At 46.1% G+C, this 20,451-nt stretch overlaps 1 protein-coding gene across 8 annotated transcripts in view; it reads left to right on the top strand.

Annotated features, from left to right (window-relative positions):
• Positions 1-1,862: 1,862 nt before the first annotated feature.
• DOCK7 (dedicator of cytokinesis 7) overlaps positions 1,863-20,451 on the top strand; it is a 106,999-nt gene continuing 88,410 nt past the window's right edge. For all 8 annotated transcript variants that reach the window (XR_008748997.1, XM_055815165.1, XM_055815164.1 and 5 more), the window contains exons 1-2: positions 1,863-1,998; positions 11,970-12,075. Coding sequence is in view for 7 of the 8 variants with exons in the window: in XM_055815165.1 (XP_055671140.1) it covers positions 1,961-1,998; positions 11,970-12,075 (144 nt within the window). In the remaining variant the exon portion in view is untranslated. The remainder of the gene's footprint in view (positions 1,999-11,969; positions 12,076-20,451) is intronic.

Here is a 20,451-nt window from a genome sequence, read left to right as displayed (position 1 = left end):
GGAAAATGAAACCTAAAATCCAAGAGGTCTTGTGATTGACCTTGGATACTCTGTGCTCTGTATGTCAGGGCTTCTGGGGCCGGACTGCTCTTTGCACCTCCTGGCAGCAGTAAGGTAATTTCCCTTTCCAGAAATGCAGGATTCCCACTTTCAGTTTGAAAGAGTTAGGTGGTGATGTTTTCCCTTCAGGCAGGACTAAATTAGCCCTCCTGCATCTCAGACTGATGCCATTTTGGAAAGGAACTTCCATATGGGGTGCAGGATGGGAAAGATGAAACATTTCTGGTGGTCCTTCATGCTTGGATCTGTTCTTGCAAGCGCGCACACTCTGTGTGAGAATTTATTCATAGAGTCACATCATGGTTTGGGTTGGCAGGGACCTTTTACGGACCACCCAGTCCCACCCCCCTGCCATGGGCAGGGACCCCTCCCACCAGCCCAGGCTGCTCCCAGCCCTGTCCAGCTTGGCCTTGAGCCCTGCCAGGGATGGGGCACCCACAGCTTGTGCAGATATGAGAAGGTAAATGGCTCATTGGCTTACCCTGTCCCCACTGTGAGGTGGGCTTATCTTGTGTGCAATTCTACGGGCAGGCAGAGTGTTCCAGAGGAAAAGTCTTTGTCTTGGCAGACATCTGTGGGATAGTTGCTCCCCTCCCCCTTGGAGAAGAGCAGCCCTTTCTCTGTGGTGTACAATAGGTCTTTGCTTTGCAGCATCTCCATCTGTGTGCACGTGTGTGCGTGCATCTGTGTAACGGATGACAGCACATTTCTGTAGCGGGCCACAATCTTACCCACATGGGATTCACTTTATATGTGCACAGAGTCTGATTAACTCCAGTGGGATTACTCACACATGTATATATTTGCAGATTTTGGGGTCTGACATTCCCTGTGTAAACACATACAAACAGAAAAGCAGAATAATTGTGTGCAGCTGGAAATCAGTGGCTTCTGCTAGTGGAAAAATTGGTATACTGATCTTGCAGTCGCAGTGTGCTGGAAACATTAGCACAATGCAAACAGATGGAATGGGATGAATTAACACTCGCTACTTTTGGACACTTCCTGGATTACTATTAATAGTTCTTTGGTTTAGATTAATGCACAGCATGTGTCGTGTAGCATTGACTTTGAATTATCTGCCAGAATGTGTCCTAGGGTCAATCTTTTTTTAAAGTCCCAAAATAGTGTTGGGGTTTTTTTTACCTCCCCACCCTCCACCTCCTCATCCCATTAGGATGACCTCAAATACAACACGTTTACGGGGAGACTGGTAGTAATGGCCCTTTCGGATGGAAAGGTGGCTGTGACGCTGTTCCAGTTGTCTTCTAACTCCCCGGCAGGGGTGGCTTTTAGCTTTTCTGAAGGGACAGTTGGTGCCTTACGCAGGGTATGGCACGGACGGCCACCGGAGCCGGGGTGCGGGCGGCCGAGGGCCCGGGGCAGCCCGGGGCCGTGCAGCCGCTGCCCGAGGCCGGCCGGCGGGGTCACTCCCCCGCCGCCGAGAGCCGGCTTGGCCCCGCGGGGGGCCGCTGGCGGGGTGAAGCGCCGTCCGCCTCGCCACGCGTGGGGACCCCCACCCACTCGGTTTTCTTGGGGGGATGAAGCGGCAGCGAGGGCGAGCGCGGAGCAGCCCGCCCGAGCGCGGCGGGGCGGAGGCCGCCTCGCTGCCGGCCGCTGGTGCGGGGCCCAACCGGGCCGGCCCCGAGGGCCGAGGGCCCGGCACCGGGGCTGGGCAGGGGAGCGGGGACGGTCACTCCGCCCCGCCGTATGTCTGCGAGGAGCGGCCCCTGCCCGGGAAGGGGGAGGAGGCGGGCGGGCGCGGCGAGCGCCGAGGGTGGGAGCTGGGCCGGCTGCGCCGCGCGGGTGCGCGCCTCCGCGGAGCATTACGGCGCCCATTCCCGGCTCCCCGGCTCCGCCAGCGCTGAGGAGCGGCCGCGCGGAGCCCCGCAGCGCGGCCATGGCCGAGCGCCGCGCCTTCGCCCAGAAGATCAGCAGGTAGCGCGGCCGTGGGGCGGGGGGCGCGCTCGGCCCCGGCCCGGGGAGGGGCGGGCTGCCGGGCCCGGCCGGCGGGGAGGCGAGCGGGGAACCCGCCGCCGCGCCCCTGAGGGGGGAGTGGGCCCAGCGCGGCCCGCGGGCGCCCGCCGGCCTTCGGGCTGCTGACAGGGCGCGGGCCGGGGCGTCGCGCTGGGCCTGCCGTGAGCAGCCCCCCGCCGGGCTGCCGGGCAGGGTCCGCCCGGGCAGAGTCCGTCCAGGCCGGCTCCGCGGGGCTGCGGTTCCCCCCGTCTACAACAAAGGGGTGGGGGATGCGGCCGGCTGTGTGCGCGGTGCCGGCCGTGCGCGGTGCCGCTTCCCTGGGGAAACGGAGCCGGCGCGGGCGGGAGGCCGGGAAGGAGGAAAAGCGCTGTTTGATTCAGCTGCCTGCGAACAAAGGCCGGCCGGGCGCATTGTGCAGCCCCCTCTCGCCGCACAATGGGCGGCCCAGCGCTCCCGGCAGCGCGGCCAGGGTTTTCCTGCCGGTGCGGGGGTGCGGAGCCTGCCCCCGGCCCTGCCCCGGCCCGGCTGCTCGCGGCGAGCCCGGCCGCTGTGCGCCGAGCTCGCCCTCCCGGCTCTGCCCGCGGCGGGGGGCCCTGTCCCGGCGCGGCGCCCCCCGCCTGGGAGCACCAAGCCTGCCTGCTCGTCTCCTTGCTGCCTGCAAGATGGAGAGAATAGGTCCCTTCCTTTTGTGTGTGATAAGCAGCTGGTTACTGTTAGCACAATTCCTTGGACGTGCAGAACTACTTGAGACTCACAGTGTTAAACATCCTTGTATTTTACAGTTTTGTGTTGCTTTGTGGTGTGGTTTTTTTTAAAGAGGAACATTTATAGGAAGTTACCTGCTAACACCAGGTTTCTGCAGATCTCTATTCCAAGTTAAGCATGTGGTTCCAGGTGGGAACCACAGTTTTTCAGTTTGCAGGTCTGACTGAATAGCCTTTGGTGACCGCAGTACCTCTCCTAGCTGTAACTAGCAGCAGAGTGGAAGTGGGAGCCATCAGTTTCGCTGATGCTGTTCAGGAGGCTGTGGAGAATAGTGAAAGGAGTATCATTTTCACGCCATTGAATGAGAAAACTGTAGGTACAAATAGTTGCAGTTACAGAAGCTGTGATGGAGAAGGGTCATGGATGAGGGAACATGAGGTCAAAGGAAAAGGCTAGGTAGGAGGCAGAAGAGTGGCATCAATCCCACCCCGCTCGCAAGCTGAAGATGAGTGAAGACATTGCTCCTCTCTCATGGTTCTCTGCAAACCTTGATGTGCACCAGCCAGGGTTTAAAGTGACAGATCAAGGTCTTGGGAGCAGGGAGAGGTGGGTTTGCTGCCACACCATTTTCCTGGTTCTTGATTGTAGTCACAGAAATAGTCAAGTGAGAGACAAGTACTAGAAGTGAGAGCATAAAAGTTCTGCAGCTGTGACAGGAAGTTAAATAAAATGGCCCTGGGGTGACCACTGTGGGTGCTCATAATGTTTCTACCTGTGTCAGGCACTATCTCAGTGTTCAATACATAGTAGCACAGATGTGCCACCTTTGTGTACCTTTTGGGCTAATCCATTTGATGGGTTTTCAGACTAACCCAACAGCAGCAGTGAGTGCGTGCAGGCAGAGGTGGTATTTTTGACATGTCACATCCATTTGTGGAGTTTACTGTTCATGGAGGCTGTGCCTGTGGAAGGACCCGGGTGGTCTGCAATGAGGTCAGCACCCTCATTGCACCTCAGGTCCACAATGAGGAGCAGGGCTGTTGCATCTCCAACTCTTTCTTTTATGCTTACTTATAAGACTGCTGTGTTTCTCTCTGGGATTTCCCATATTGTAGTGTTGTCTTCTGAGAAATCTCAAGTTCCTGGTTCCTGAGCTGCACATCCAGTGCATGTGAAGGCAAAAACTTGTGGGCAGAAGAAATTATGAACCCAGGGGTGCCCAGACAGAGCTGTAGCCCTTCTTGTGCTGACACAGAATATGCTGCTGTGAATGTCGCTATCTCAGAGGTTGAGAGATTCAAGCAAGCCACATACGGAAGTCCCAAGAGCTGTATTGGTGGCTGCTGGAAGCTCTCCCCTGTTCTATTGTTTAAAGAAGAATAAATCCATCATGTTTTCACATGCTGCCCTCCAGTTTGGCTTACTCATCAAGGTAGACATAGCATTTGTCTTATTCACAGGAAGTAGCCATGCTGCTCTTGGTTTGCCTGATAGCATGTAATTCAAATGGGATGCAATTCAGATCCACGAAGGTAAATTACCTTAAGACCTGCCTATGAAACAGAAGCAAGCTTCTAAGCTGGTTATTACAGTACTAGAGTGAAAAGAAACATGAGATTTGGCTGTTCTGTGTCTTAAAGGACCACAGATGGGGTCTTCAGAGTCCTGATTTACTGCCTGTGCTTTCTTCAACCAGTGTGGTGCACCTCAGGGGTATATACAGAACTGCAGTGCCATGCTGCATCTGTTTATTAGTCCTGGAATCTTTACGTGTTGGGGATAGCGGCTGTCAGTGACTGCTACAGCAGTTTCAAAATATCTGTTTCAGACGGTCTGTTACAATGTATCTTTCTGATTAGGTCCTGCTGCATTTTTGTTGGAAGACTTTAAACTAGAACAGATTTTTAGCCTGAACTTTGGCCATCACGTGTACTTACTGATTTCTTCTTGACTCCCATCAGAAGAAACTCCTGAGTTAAACTTACTATAGTGGGTTAATAATATGTGAAATCTTGCCTGAAATTGTTAATTTTTAATTGGTAATACATTTTTTATTAAACTGTATTGGAACTGCAGCATCATAATACTTCTGGAGCTGCATGTACGTTAATTGTTTTTCCATCTCAGTGTAAGAACAGATGTACTTCTATTTAGTACCCCTGTTCAGCTGATACACCGTTTGGGGGACTGGAGGACACTTAGTGGAAGGGAGGATCCACACTGGCAGAGGTAAAGTTCACTCATTAAGGTGTCTCAGTAAAAGCCAAACAGTTAATACATTATCCTTGAGGAACCTCTAAGCTTCCTCTTCACTCTCAGCAGGGCTGGGGGCTCAGTACCGACCAAGCCGATTGCCGTGCCTGGCCTCTCTGGGGTTGTGCTGCGCTGTTCCCACCAAGCACACCCCTTCACCTGTGTGTGCTTCAGATTCCCAGTGGCATTATCCCAGTATGTGTTGTGGGTATGGGGCTGCTTGGCAGAGAAATGGGATGTGAAAACCCCACCACCGAAAAGGTCAGTTCTGAGTTCCTGAATGTCCTGGTAATTGAAGCGCGTTGTATCCCAGCATTCCAGTCTTTCCAGGGGCAGGCAGAGGAAAAGGTATGCAGGTTTTTGTAGTTAAAATACAGAAAAAAGAAAAAAAGTCGCCTTTTAAACATCACACAACATACACAGTTCAGGCAAACTCATGTAGCCTTTCATGTGATCCCCTGCCTCAGTGCTTTGTCATTGCTCTTGGACCATCCTGAGATCAGGTCATCTAGGGAGTCCAGAACTGGTTCTTTGGTTAGTCCATCATGATTTTTAAAGTGCCTTTCCTTGCTTTTTTTTTTTTTGGAAAAGGAAGAGTTTAGTGCATCCTTTACTGCTCCCACAGTTAAAAGAGTATCTTCCTGACTTGGGTTAACATACCTGCCTTACCCTCCATTTTGCTATGCATTTCAACCTCACACAAGGCCCAGAGTAAAAAATCACTTTTTGCCACTGGTCTTTACTCTCTTGCTGAGAATTTTCAGTTTTCCAGACCCCAGATCTCAGTGTAGTCTGGAGAAAATTGTTTTCACCCTCGTGGGTCCAGCCCCTCCCGAGGTCTTTCTGTGTGGACAGGAACCTCACCGTGTCATGAGGCACTGCTGTCTGGGGCTGGGGACTTCAGCACAGCCCCGGCTGAAGAAGGATGACCCTGCTCTCAAACATTCAGTGATTTGGAAATTCCCTGTCATCCAGGGCTCTTACATTGTATATGGACAGATTTGTGGAGTAATCACAGCTTGTTGTCTTTATGGTTTTGAACTGAGGGAAAACACTTCTGTTCACTATGTTCAGAGCTAGCATCTTATTTCTGCTGAAGCTCTCTTTACACTGATGGGGTACTGTAAAAGGTGACTTGGGAAGGCTAAACTTACATTTGTGTTCATTTAGAGTCCTTTTACATGCCTGAATGATGTGTCGGGGAGACTGACAGTTGCTTTTGCCATGCCTCAGGGTAAAAACAGGGATGGTGTGAAACCAGCACCCACTGAAACCGGTAGCAAAGCTGTCACTGGCTTCCATGAGCACCGAATCAGGCCAGAAATGTAGTGGTTGCAGCAGGATATTCATCACAGTTTATTCTCTTCCCACATCCAGATGCCATTTGCATTGTCAAAACACTATCATGCATAATTGAAAGTATTTTTAACAGAAACTTCAGAGCAGCTTTTTCCCATTCTTCAGTAGTCACAATGTCTGCCCCTGTGCAGCCGTTGTGGATGTCTCGTGCGGGCGTCAGCATCGCTGTGGGAAGCCTGAGAAAATCTGTGGCTGCTTAAAGCAAGCAAGAAGGCAGGGGGAGAACAGTTCATCTCTAGGGCTCCACTACAAAACTGCTGCTTTGTACAAGGCTTCCTTGTTTGGTTGGGTTTTTTTAATATGAGGTGTGACTTTGATCTCTTCTGAAGAATCCAGTGCTGTGGTGATTTTCACAGTAAGGTATCTTGGGAGCTTATTCCCTTTGCTGCAGCCTAGGGATGACGCTTTCAGCCTTAATAATCAAGTATTATCAGAAGAGCATCACAGGCAGCATTGTATGGTATTTTCTGTTTTAATTAATGGTAAGGAAAAAAGGAACACGTTGTTGCTCATCTTCTGTGTTAATTTAAGACCCCACACTTCCTCTGCAGTGGTCAGTATCAGGCTGGGTATTTCCTCAGCTTCAGGTTGTAAATCAAACCCATTTCACTCAAAGGGAGAAGAGTTCACTTGGAGGGAAAAAGAACCTGGAGTTTAGGAGGAAGGCTGCATCCGGAGCCCGGCTGAACTGGAGGGAAGCTCAAGGCCAGAGCTCTCCCTCAAGCAGGTTCCCTCATCCACTGCGACGCATACTTGGTGACTCACACCGTGGTTCAGGCCTGGAAGGAGCAGGTCGGCAGGCAGAGAGCCCAGGTGGAGCACGTAGGGGCAGAGGGACAGGTCATCTCAACTGCAGCGGCAAGATGCTTGCAACCAGCCAGTGCCATTTGGCTGTGGGGACTCAGATCTGAGTATAGTAGGATACATGCCTCCAGCCACGTGCAGAGTGGTACGCAAGTGAGCTGGCTGAACAGAGAGGGATGCTTTCACTTTAAAAAGTAAACTATGTAAATAGAGTTTTCTCCACCGCTGAGAGAGAACAAGCAGCTTTGCTATGGGTTGGCGCAGATGCCTCACTGTACCAGGCTGTCTTTCTCAAGAGGCAAAGGCTCGCTGAGTATAGAGTCACTGCATGTGACACATAAGATGAAGAACAGGCAGGAGTAACAGTTCTGAAATTAGTGGGATGGGGAGAAACAAACAATCTGCATTGCTCTTTCAGAATGGGGAGGGCTATGGAAAAGAGAGACTTCCTCAAATCACTGCAGCAGATGATCTAGATAACTGTGTACTGACCCGCCTTTTCTGTGAAAAGGCAGAGTTCTTAACCTTGCATGGAATAACTGGACAGGTCTTGGTGAGCCTTTTCTTGGGGATATCAGAACTGATATTTCCAGTATGCTGCTTAAGCTAAGGATGGGGTGGGAAGGAAGAATTTTTGATTTTGACCAGGTAAGCCACACAGAAACAGAATTTGTTTTTGTGTGTAGTAAAGAAACATGGAAACACAAACAAATGGTTTCATTTTGTTATTTGCAGCTCAGAGCACTTTGAGAATGACCAGTCTTGTTTTGCTTTAGAAGCCGCTTCCAAGGGGATTTTTTATCCTCGCCTTTGCCTTTCCACGCCCCCCCCCCCCCCCCCCCCCCCCCGCCCCCGTGTGAACCACAGGCACACACAATAATTAACCAGTGACGAAGGTCAGAAAGAAGATGACTAGGGAAGATGTACTTTAAACATAGACGTTCATGAGGCTGTGGGCTGTAATTAACTGTAATGTTTGTCTAAGGATCTCTGGTTACATTTTGAATAAAAGATAGTTATTAAAGAGGCAGTTTTTTATTTGTTCTTTTAATTGTCAAGAGCGTTAATGGCTCGTCTGTTCTGCCAAATGGATTTCTTTTTTTCCATTTGGAGACTTTTGAGATTTATTTCTCTTTTTCTGGTTGGGTTTGCTATAATAAACTTTTAAACCTAAGTTGGTTTGGGAAGCATAGCTTCTAGTTAGAAATAGTGCTCAGGGTTATAATATAACGTGAACTTACTAGTCATGAATAAATGGCATTTGTCATGGACAAATTTGGAGGAGGAGAAGGCAAGCATGTTATCAGTTTTAGGGAAACTGTGAACCTCTGTGATGAAGCAGTGAGTAAGCAGTCCTAAAAGTAGTCAGCTGAGGTGTTTTCTCAATAGGAAAATACTCATTTGGTTCTATAAAGCCCTGGTCAGGCCTTATCTGGAGTGAGTGGTCAGGGTGAAACACAGTGTGTTAAAAGGTGTGATTGCCAACTGGAACATAGGCGGAGAAGAGCCATCAGGGTGATCAGGGAGCAGAAAATCTATTGCAGGACCTGACCTTGCTCAGCTTCATAGAAGGAAGGCTGGGAGGGGACATGACTAAGTTTTGTGAATACCTTGTGAATAGGAAGGAGTGAGAGGAGGATTACTGAACCTAACTGATGATTTGGCACAAAACCAAATGAGTATAGATTAGCCATAAATACATGTGGTGATCAGATTACATTAGAAGATGGTTTCTAAATGTCAGAAGCATGATGTGTTCCATTAGGGAAAATGGTGTTCAATCCATTTGTGAATACATTGATACAGAAGGGTAGCCACCAAAAGCTGTGGATTAGACTGTAGGCTTGGAGTAAGCAGTAGTAAGTCCTGCGGTCTCTGCTGAGGAATTTTGAGGTTTTTTTAGACAGTGGGCAGTTACTTCATGAGGGAAGAGGTTTGACTGGTAATTGTGAAAGCCAGAGAGATAGAACCACTTAAGACTTGAAAGTAATGATGGCGTCTTGGTGAAACCAATTGTTCAGTTCTGACTTTCTGTGATCATGCTTCAGGGGAATTTTTAATATCCAGTGAGGTTATTAATAGGGCAGCAACACGGAGCAGCCATCGATGTACAGCACATGGTCAGAAGCTGTGCTGATTAGTGCCACCATCCCTTTTGTTTTACCATGTTTCTTCCCCTATTGCATGAAATGACCTTTTCAGCAGGGATGATGTCAGGCAGTGTAATAGCATCCATGCAAACTCATAGCGCCCCTGAGCAATGCTATAATGGTAGCCAAGTTTGCTTCTGCCTTGAGTTGGGGTAAAGTGCAGTCATAGCTGGAGTTAAGGGTGTATTGACAGGCTGTGCTCCAAGTACAACGCAGCTCCCAGCCGCTGCAGAGCTGCCCAGCTGAGACCAACATGCAGAAGAAGAAAGGACTGAGAACCTCTCTGGAGTCTCTATCACAATGCATGTCTCAGGTTTGTAAGAGGCCACTGCATGCAGGAGTAGCAGTGCTGAGTAATGTGGCTGGGCATTGGCAGCGGCTGCACAGCTGAGGACAGGTTCCCCCTCTAGCTGTACTTTCCATCTGGAAACAATGAAAATGGGGAAAGATTTTTAGCTTTTCCTGTGCTGTGCTGCATGGTGGAACGTGGGTTCTCATTTTTCCTGCCAGCCATGTGGTGAAGGGCTCTCTTCTGGGTATCATCAGGAATTACACAAAACACACACTGAATAAGAGATTGGGTTTAAACCAGAGATTGTCTGCAACCAGGGGGCAAGCTTTTAAATTTCATCAGCCACAGATGCGTGGTGTTTTCCATGCCAAGCAGCCATTTTAATACATTCCAAATTTTCCTATAAATGCTAGCAGCATGCATGGTTTGTTCTCATGTGTGCGTGTCTGTGAGTGTGCACGTGGTGGGAGCAGGGAAGATGGTTTTTCTGAGGGCAATCAGACAGCCTGAATGTTGTCCATCCCCAGCAGGAGCTGTTTGGTCTGCTTTCAGAAGCCACCCTCCAGAAGTGAAAACACAGTCTCCTGTGGATAAAGGCAAACATGAACGAAATGACTTCTAGCAGCCAGAATACATAAAATTTTTTTTTTTCCTTCTGCAATCACTTTTAAAAAAGACAAAATAATGCTTCCTTAGCTAATCTTACTCCCATACTCTGGCCTGAGGAAACATCTGCTCTCCATGGTAGGCTTGGTTGTCCCAGCTAGTTCCCTTTTAAGAGTTCCCTTCTCTTCCATTGACATCAGTTGCTTCCACCGGCCCCCATTCCTGCCCACCAGCATTCACTGCTACAGCAGTCCTGATGCTAGGAACCCACCCTGATGTCAAGGTTTTGCTCAGGGGAGGTTTAACCATCTTTACTTGACAGGATTTTAGGAGCTCATGTGCCATGCTGACACAGCACGTTCACTTGAGTGAGAGATCAGGAGTGAGTCTGTTAGCCATGATGCTGTTCCCACAGAGGACAGATACAGCAGAAAAAAACCCACCTTTGTCCATGCAGCCTCTTCATCTGTCTTACACACTGGTTAGAGTCTCTTTGGAGCCAGGACTTTCTTCTGGGAGACAGAGCGGACTGCAGTGCTGTGATGTGTTGAGTGACAGTTGGGAGCAGGTTTGTCACTAATAAAATGGTCATTGACTCCTAGAGAAGAGCACTCTTATGTTGGTGAGGTCCTGTAGACAAAGGGCAGTCAGCAGCTTTTAGGAAAAATGGTTTTTTTTGTGTGTGGAAAAACATGGGTTTGGGTTTACTTTTGAAACAAAACCATTTCCACCATACTCAAAAATGTGGCTATCCCTGTTCTGCTGCTGAGGTGAGCTGCAGCTTACTGCTAGGTTACAAGGTGGCTGCTGTGGATGGTTGTCTTAGGGCTCGACCCATGGCTGTTTGTTAAGGCAGTCTTTGGCAAACAGCATTTCCCTCTCTGATGTGCTCTTCCTTTGCTGAGATGTTCACTTGGTGGATTTACCCAACTCTTGTGTTTTCAGGCTTACCATTGACAAAGTGGCTTATTGGGGAAAATAGAAAACCCCAGAGTGTCACAGGGTGGATTTTACCCTCCAGGCATGGAAGGATTGATGTGCATTTTTCCTTCCTGGTGAGAAAAGCTGCCCAGCAGTGGGATTTCTCTCTGGCAGAGACCATAAGGCACCGTGCCCTGCTAGCCAGTGCATTGCCTGTCCCCACTGCTAGTCACCATAGCCTCACTGCTGCCTTTCACATCAGTTGTTTCCCGTTTGTCATTGCCTAGACATTTCAACCCACCCTGCGTGGGACTGCTTTTCTGCCCCTGAGCTGGGTGTTGAAGGGGTTAGATATTGGGTGGAAAGTGGCTGCCAGTCCTTATCTCTCTGACTGCAAAAACCAAAAATGGGCAAGGGGTGAAAATGAGAGGGCAGAGCACAGAAGCAGATGTGTGACCAGGCTTGGAACTGCTGAGGGTGGCAGAGAGCACTGGAGGAGAGCTTTTCCTCGGTAGGAACTGGAAAGGGCCTGCCAGGGACAAGTTTATTTGTGCTCAGGGTCATACGCATTTTATTGTCACAGATGTGCACAAGGGAGCAGCTCACTAAAGGAAAAAAAAATGTAATTGCTGTTAAGAATATGTATATGCAGCCTTGCAAGAATTTTGTGATTTTCTGGGAATTTAATATAGAAGGTCTGTTTTTTGCTGGCCAGTGACACTCTTATTCCAACCAGTGCACGAATATTTGGTTTCGTTCCAACAGCAGTGTAAAGTGGATTTGATATATCATCTTCATTCTAATTCTTCTACAGAAATAATGTTGTCCCTGTCTTGTTTCAGAACTGTAGCTGCTGAAGTCAGGAAGCAGATCTCAGGGCAGTATGGAGGGTCTCCCCAGCTTCTCAAAAACCTCAATATTGGAGGCAGCGTCTCTCATCATACAACCGTAAGTAATGCTTGGAACATGGAAGGCTGAAGAAGGTGTGCATAGTTATTTCCATTACCATTTGGAAAGAAATTGCAATGTTAACAGTTTGTTGACCTAATCGGCCCTGATAACACAGAGGAAATTCCATGCAAAACCCATCAGTTTTGGAGGTCTCTATCTTGCAGATCAGTTAGTGTGGCTGGGAATTTGTGTTTCTGCAGAATCTTTGTAGGACAAGGGGCTCCCTTGACCAGATGTTGGTTGGTTTATCCCAGAACAGCCTGAACTGGGCATTAAGTTCCACATGCATGTGTGGTTTGCTCCTTTGCAAGAGCTCTTTGCAAGCTCATGCACTTCAGGTGGCTGTTTTCTTGCATTTCTTGTTGCTCTTGAGAGTGGGACCACAGTGGCTCATCTACTCTTCAGAGGTATTTTAAATGTCATTGTGGAAGCTGAATGTGTTTTTTCCTTAGGAATGTGTATTTACTTACAAATTTACAGTCCACTTTCAAGAGTGGCTGAAATGTAGGCCTTGTTAGAATCACCTGTTCTGAAGTCAGATTTTCTTGCATGGCCTACAGGTACATTCAAAATTTATTCAGTGTGGTGGTAAAAATGTCAAGAGTTCAGCATACTTTTTCAGGCTGGAACTGTATTTCTGGAAGCGTTCCTTTGATTTGGGTTGTTGCTTGAGGTCACAGCAGTTTCTTTTGCAGTAGTCAACTTAGAAAACAAATATTATAGCTTCTTGTTTTCTTCAAAGAGAGTTGATTAGGTCAGGTGGTACTGGAAATGCGCCCTGAATTTGATGGTCTGTGCAAGCTGAGTTCACAAGAGTTCTTCTCTTGTCTTGGAATAGGGTCCTATAGAGTTTCCTCAGTTCATGTACTGTTTTGTGTCCAACATAATGCGTTAAAAGCTTTCTCATACAGAGCACAAATGCATCCTTGGAGCTAGTATCATCTCAAAAGGGATCTCCAAGACTGAGTTGACCTCTAGCTTAGAAGAGTGACTTAACTGTAGGCTGAAGGTTCATCTTTAAGGAGATCCTGCTGTGCCAGAGTCATTGGGGATTGAAGAGGGCTGGAATTCCTGTCATTTTCCTCTGTATCAGCCCTGTGAGTGCAAGGAGACCAGAAGGCTGGCTTTGTCAGCTGTGTGCCCAGCCTTAATGGTGAGTGAGCATGAAGGAGGAGGGGTTAATGAGAGCGGTGTGTCCAGGGCTAATGCTTTATCACAGCAATCTCTGTAGGGGTGTGGAATGATAATGCGAAGCCCTGACTTGGCAGTTCTCTGTGGTCTTTTGCATAATCCAGTATTAGGCAATAGGGAGGGACCCCTGCTATTAGTGGTGTAGGACTGGATGGAGCACTCAGGGTCACTGAATCCGTTTCCCTGTGGCAAGCTGAGAAATAGACTTCTGCTTGTGAAGGACTCACTGGATGTCCATCCTACAAGCTGCAGTGCCTCACTTGTCTCACATGTGGTTTCATCATGGAACAAGTTGGCTGAATTGCCTTTCTACTCCCCATTGCTTTCATAAAGCATGATCTCTTCTGTGTACCTCTCCAAGCTGTTCCTCAGCCAAGCATATTTTTGATAACTGTTTTTCCTTGTATCACCTCCTTTTGCTCTGAAATGTCTGTTCCACTTTTTCTTCCTATTTCTAAAGTTTTTCCATTCTGCCATCATCAAAGTGTGCGTGCTCGAAGCTTCAGTCCTGTTGATCTTCACCTGCAATTCTTAATTCAGGATCAGATTTGTTGGTCACAGTATTGGCAGCCCTGTCTTCAGTTCTGGTATTCCTCATTATCCTGTCACTGTTGTATTTTCTAGTAAATATATGCAAGAATCTATAAAAATCCTGGAAAAGGTCATGATAACTGAAAGCAGGGTCTGAGCCTTTCCTATCAAACTGCATTGTGTGATGGTTGATGTGATAAGCTCCTAGTTTGTCATACTAAATTCTGTGCTGAGCAGAGATGCTCTTCAGAAGCATGGAGCGGTAGTTTGTAGGAGATAGTCCATAGGAAAAGTATGTTTAGTTAAGTTGGGAGTCTATTTCCTGAGGGTGCATAATATGACAGAAGTTTGCTTCTACTGAATTTTGGGTTAATTTCTCTCCTTTAGGCATCCATCAATCTGCTGTGCCTGCCTGTCCTGGTTTGATAATAAACATTATGTGGAGAAAACGCATTACTGCTGTGAAGCTGAAATAACTGTTTGCTCTGGAAAGGTTCAGAAGTTTGTGTGCTGTTACACTTTTACAAAGAAATAGAAGGCCTTGTATCTGAATGGCAGTTTTGTGTAGTCATACTGGTTTGAAAGCCTGGAGTAGGGTGGGTAGTGTGGATTTAAATAAGGAAATTAACGCTAAAATGATGGATATTCTAATACAGCTGTGTGTGACTTGCGTTTCTTGGATCCACAATGGGAGCAAGTTGCATTGTTGAGTGTGCAGCATGGAACCGGGGGATTTTTAACAATAGTGGGGATGTGGTCTCTCTTATCCAGTGCATCTTGCTCATCATGTTGAGCACTTCCATAGTTATGATCCAGATAAGGTCAGTACTGATTCTATGTTGACAGTTGCCAACAGTAGCTGGCTTGTGGTAATTTGTCTGATAGTCTCATCACACGCAGTCCAATGGAGACATTTGTATGGAGAAATGTCTGCTTTTGTGAATGCAGGGCCCTCAGCACTGTGCTCAGGTGAGCATTCTGTTTCTTGTTGACTGAAGCCAGTGCAGGGACTTTTCACACTCAACAGACTTGCATGTGGTTGAACCTAGGATAAATGCAAAAACCTGTCAGCTGGATTTTAGCAAGTCTCTTCCCTTTTGCTTCACGAGCAGCAGACAAAATGCTGCCAGAACTGTTTCTAATTTAGTATTTGGTAGAGCTGGGGAGAAGACACTGCTTTCAAATGACTGTACAGGAGCTTGCAGTTTATTATTGTCAGCCTCCACCCTTCTGACACTTTAGGAGAAGCTGATTTTAATTGCACATCCCTCAGATCTGCAGACCACAGACACAGGTCCAAAGCATTCAGAGGCTTTTCCTGTATAACCAAATGTGCCGAATTGGGACTCTGTGCAGGATGCAGTCCTTGCAGCACTGAGCTTTTATTTTTGAAATCCAGAACGGAAGGCACTGACAGTTTGTTACTGAGAAATAGAAGCTGGAAAGGTCTTGGAGCTAGATTAAGGACATTTTATTTTTTGAAGTTTTGCAAGTCTCTGTAAATCCACTTGTAAATTGAGTGTGTGTTTGCATCCTACTGTTTGTGTTCAGGGTTGTAAGCCACGAGCTATGCTCATTTTTGGTGCATCGAGAGGTTCAGTATTCTCTCGTGGGAGCTGGGGCTTCTTGCCACCAACCTCACTGATTGAATGCACTGAAAGTGGAGAGCTTGCACTTCCTTTCAAAGAATTCCCCAGCATCTTGCAGGATGGAGTATTTGCTTTGTTTATTTGATGAACCGGACTGTTTACTACAGGCTGTTATAACCCCTGGTGACTAACCACTTTCTTTTCTTTCCAAGTTTTTTTTTTTTTTTTTTTTTTTTTCTGTTGAGCAACTCCTTGTGCTATGGTGCTTGTTTAACTCTGTCTGCTTACCCTCTGCTGCACCGGTCATTTCTGCTCATTGCTGCATGCTGCAGCCTGGCGGAGGCTGGATTGTGCTCTCTGGATTTCTGCAGTAGTTTTACCTGGATGAAGCTGGATTGTGGATTGTCAGAGATTAGCGTGAGTTAGTGTTGAAGCAACCCAAAGCTTTCTCTGAATCTTGGTGTCCATGCCTCAGTTTGCTGTTTAATGGCTGCTTGTTATGCAGCTTTGCTGTAGGAAGAGCAGCGTTTTGGTTTTTATCTGCAAATGGACTCAGTAGTCTACTCTTTTCCCCTGTGTGTGCTATCCCTTTATGTGGGCAAATGATGTTATCAAAGGACAGAAAATAATCACTAGGTATCTGGACCACTTTTCCATTGTAGCCCCGCTGTTTCGGTCTCTTGTTCTACGTTAAGCAGCTTAAAAAGTTGCTTAATGATATTTATATTGTTCAAATTAGATAAAGACTTATAAAATCTTGGATTTCTGAGTACTTCACTTTTGAGTGCCAAAGATAGTCATTGAAATGTTTTTGGTTGTTGTCCAAAACTTGATTTTTTTTTTTTTTTTTTTGCCTAAGAAAAGAAAACTTTCTTAGGTTTTTTTTTCAGTCTGTAGAGGTATATTTTAATTAGAAGAGCAGCATTTCACAGAAATTGCAAATAAGCAGAATGAGTGTATATTCAGTTGTTTTACAGAAAAATCACAGCTGTTTCCAAAGGATTAGGGATAATACTTCCTGTTGGTGTATGTTATGCTATAGTTGAATGTTAGTGTGAGGAAGGAGCACTGTTACAAGAGATGTTAATTAGTCTGGGAATAAAGAGGTCTGGATTCTTGGATGTGATGTGATCTGACCATGTCTGCTCTTGGAGCTCCATTTTCTTCATGTGAAATAAAGGTGCTGACATTTACATATCTTTGTAAAGCACTGTGGGGTTTATGGGCATTATCTGGACTAATTGAAGCTTTGTCTTGGATTTATCGGATGTCAGATTTTGGTTGTGTATTCAAAGATAGTATGTAATTATTCAATAAGAGAATATAGGTTCCTTTATATATTCTCGCTGTTTATTTCGTGTAATTTAAAAGAAGAAAAAATAATTTGTGCAAATTAATGGAAAACATTACAAGGGAAAACATATCCTATGTGGCATAAAAAAGGGTGTTTTGAAGTGTTCAGAGCCAAGTAATTTTATCACCAAAATCACTAAAATGAAAAGGAAAATGAGCCAAGTCTTAACGCTCTCTCAAAGCTGATTAAGGCTTAATAGTGTCTCCCATTATATGTGTTTCCTGGAGGTTTTGCCCTGCCTTGCTGAATGGTCTATCCTCATCAGGCAGGGGAGGATGGGAGAGGCATCCACATCCTCTTCCCTGCCTCCTCCCATTAGCAATTACTCACAGTTAACTCTGCTCTGGTGCAGGCGCTTTCTTTAGTGACTTAAAACTATTTCTAAAATGGGTTCTGAGTGAGTCCTGTTGCAGAGGTCACGAGCATTTTATATGTTAAATTGGTGAGTCTGATACCCATTGAAAGGTTGCTGAGTCTCATTCATCTGCAATAACTTAAACAGTTTATACATTAGCAGAGGTAACTAATTGTAACTAAATGTTATTCTACCAAGTAAATTTGGTTGCTTAAATGAAGCATTCATGACAGGCCTGTTAATAAATACTCAGAATCTAAAAATGCTGTTAAATCCTACTCTTTTTTTATTAAAGTTAGTTGTGACACATCTTTTTTTGGGGATACAATGCATAAACAAACTGATGTTTAGTGGAAGTGCTGCTAATACCCTAAACTGCAAAAAGTTCTTAATATTGGATTCAAATTGCAATGTAAAATTTTTCAGTCTAAGTCCCTGTTGGTCTGCTTGCAATCTTTCATGCTAATGCTGCCACGGTCCCAGCAAGCAGCAGTGAATTGGAAGATCACTGCTTCATGATGCTAAATTACAGCTGCTTTCTCCTTGTCATCTGTGTTGCTGCCGATTGCCTGTGAAGGCTCAGGAGAGCAGGTGGAGAGTGCTTTGGTACTGGCTGCGAGAGTGCATGAAGGAGTAAGTCTACGTCAGAGGACATGTGAGCATGTAAGGTGTAGATGTGCTGCTGCAGCTGTTCCTTTGTATATATGCACTTGCAGTCTTTTGCAATAATAAGGCAGCTTAGATGCATTGTTAGCCTTTTTAGCGCTCAGCTAATATGAGAACCATGTCTCTATTACCTGGGCTAGCAGGGCTGGGTGGATGCACCCAGGCTTTGCACCGGCCTGGCTGATGCTGTCACTGTGCAGGGGTACTCACATGGCTCTGCAGAGCCAGCTCGGAACAGCTGGCAAGGAGACTCGAGGCTGGAGGTCCACTGTGGTCCCCAGAGCTTCGGCCAGCAGGCTGAGCCTTACTCCGTGATGGCTGTGCGGCTGCAGCGGGCTGGCTGAGCGCTAGGGCTCATTGCTGGTGTCTCCAGGCAGGGCTGCTCAGGTGCACAGAGCTGACACCTTGGGACTGTCTGTGCCCAAAGGTGGCTTGGACTGGCATGGTTTGTTAGGTGAAGCTTTGCGCCCCATCAGTGTGGCGGGCACAGTATTTCTTGACCTGGGCACATACAGAAACCACTTCAGCTGTCCCATTGTGCTGCTCCTGAGCTCAATAACACAGGCAGCCCAGCTCTGGTGTCTTCATGTGTCTCGTGGTTAATTCATCCATACACTGGATGAATTACATTTTCCACTGATAATTGAGACGTGACTGTGCCAAGTATTTTCCACTCAGAAGAACATGCACGTTTGTGGTTACCACGGTGCAGCTTGCACAGTTCAGAGCCACCGTGGTTTGCCTGTGTGAACCCTAAGGGTCCAGGGGGATCCATCTCTGCTGATCTGATGTAGTGTTTCTGCCAAAAGTGGGAAGTCTGTGATTTTTCTGCAGTCTCTGGTCAAACTGTTTGGCTTTTTCATTTCTGTAATAATGGAGCTTTGATGTTTCTGTTGTCTCAGTCTCTGCGCTCTTGGTTTTGGCACAATTTATCAGAGGGTAGCTCCTTCAGATCAGTCTCAGCACTTGCATTTGCTGTATCAAAGTCTTGGTTCTTCAAATACTCTCTTGGTGAAATGACATTATTCCTAGTCATCAAAGGAGAAACTGTCTTTCTTCTTACCCATCCTTGGAGGCATAACTCATGGCTTTTTGGGTTTGGTAAGAAATCGCTATAGTATTCCCAGATAACTAATTAATCTCTGATTAATATTAACATTTCTATACCCAAATGGCTTCTTACATTAGCAACCAGTTACAACAGCAAATAACCTAGCAATATTTGTACATAGAACATTTCACTGGTTTTGTGGCTGGCTGTTATTTGTTACATGTAGAATCCCCCTTTAGGTAGGTATATTTACAAATATTTCCTTTCATTAGAGCCTTTTTCCATTTTGAGCATTGTGATATTACATGAATTTGGCACACATTGCAGATCATTGAACTTGTCTGTAAAAAGAATCCAGAACTTAAAAATTCTCAGATCTTAACAATGGAGGCTTCAGACTATTCATAAACAATTTTTGTCTTAATAGAGAATGCTTACAGAATTTTTTGAGGTGCGTTTACAATTTGGAATGAAGGACTTTTATCAGTTACTTTCTGTAGTAATTACGTCTTTCAGTACACCATGCAAAAGAAATAACAAGAGCTAGAGCAAAGCAGGAGATACAGAACTGCATTCCAGAGGCAATACACATGTATGGGGAGGTAATGACTGCACTTTATGACTGGGGAGGTGTCATCCTTGTTGAGGGTTGGTAGCTGTTGATGAAAAGCAGAGATTGCCTAGGAATCTCCTTGGTTCATTTGAATATTTCCATGTATTACAAATGCAGCAAAAAAATTAAATGCAGGAGTTCTCTGTGCTTACTAGTTATCAGGCATATGAAATTAGGAGTGTGGGTCTTCTGAAATGCAGTAATATCAATAGGCAAATAATGGGATTCTTAGAATTTGGATCCAGCCGTGAGAATTTTTGGAGTGTTTAGGTGAAAGAAAACGTATTTTATGCAAGTAAACCAACATGTTTTCTAATTACTTGAGCATTGTCAGGGGTTAATATTGTACTGCTCATGTTTTGAAACTTCTTAGGATGACTGTGGCCTGTAGTTCAAACTTAAAAATAAATCTGATGCCTGTGTTTACCAAATATATTTCTTCAAACTGTTATCTTCTTTAACTTGCCTGCAGATATTTTTTTTTAAAAGCGTGTTACATTTCCCATATTCTCAGATTTACACTGAGTCCTTCCTATGGGTACATCAGATTTGACTCTCGTTGCAGTTCCCTGAGATAACCAATATCCCTTTAAGGGTGACGGGATTCTGCCACAGCAAGAACAGGCCATCTGCATTCCTGAATGCTCAACAAGGGAAGTGACTGTTTGCCCTGGAGACCTAGGATAACTAAGAGAAAGCTGGGGCTCAGCTTTGAAATGTTAATCTGCTTCTTCTGTCCTTCCAAGATTTTGCCCAGGGAGGCAGTGGGTGGGAAGCTGGTATTAATTTAGAATGTGAAGCTTTGGCACAATCTGTTACAGTTTTAGCACATTATAAATTGTTTAATATTTAAGGAGGTATTGAAGTTAAGATGGAACTTTGTCCTGCTTTCAAAATTGGCAAGAAATATCACCCTGATTTTGAAGAAGTGCCTAGATGCCAAGTAAAAATAGTAGTCAGGATCCTCCCTGTGATGAGGAGCTCTGCAAGATTAATTTTTCAAGTTCCCTTATCATATCCTTG

The sequence above is a fragment of the Falco peregrinus genome, chromosome 10, assembly GCF_023634155.1.
Source record: "Falco peregrinus isolate bFalPer1 chromosome 10, bFalPer1.pri, whole genome shotgun sequence".
In the NCBI taxonomy this organism is placed as follows: Eukaryota; Metazoa; Chordata; class Aves; order Falconiformes; family Falconidae; genus Falco; species Falco peregrinus.
Note: the sequence above shows the minus strand (reverse complement) of the source record. Positions and strands in the feature narration are given on the sequence as shown.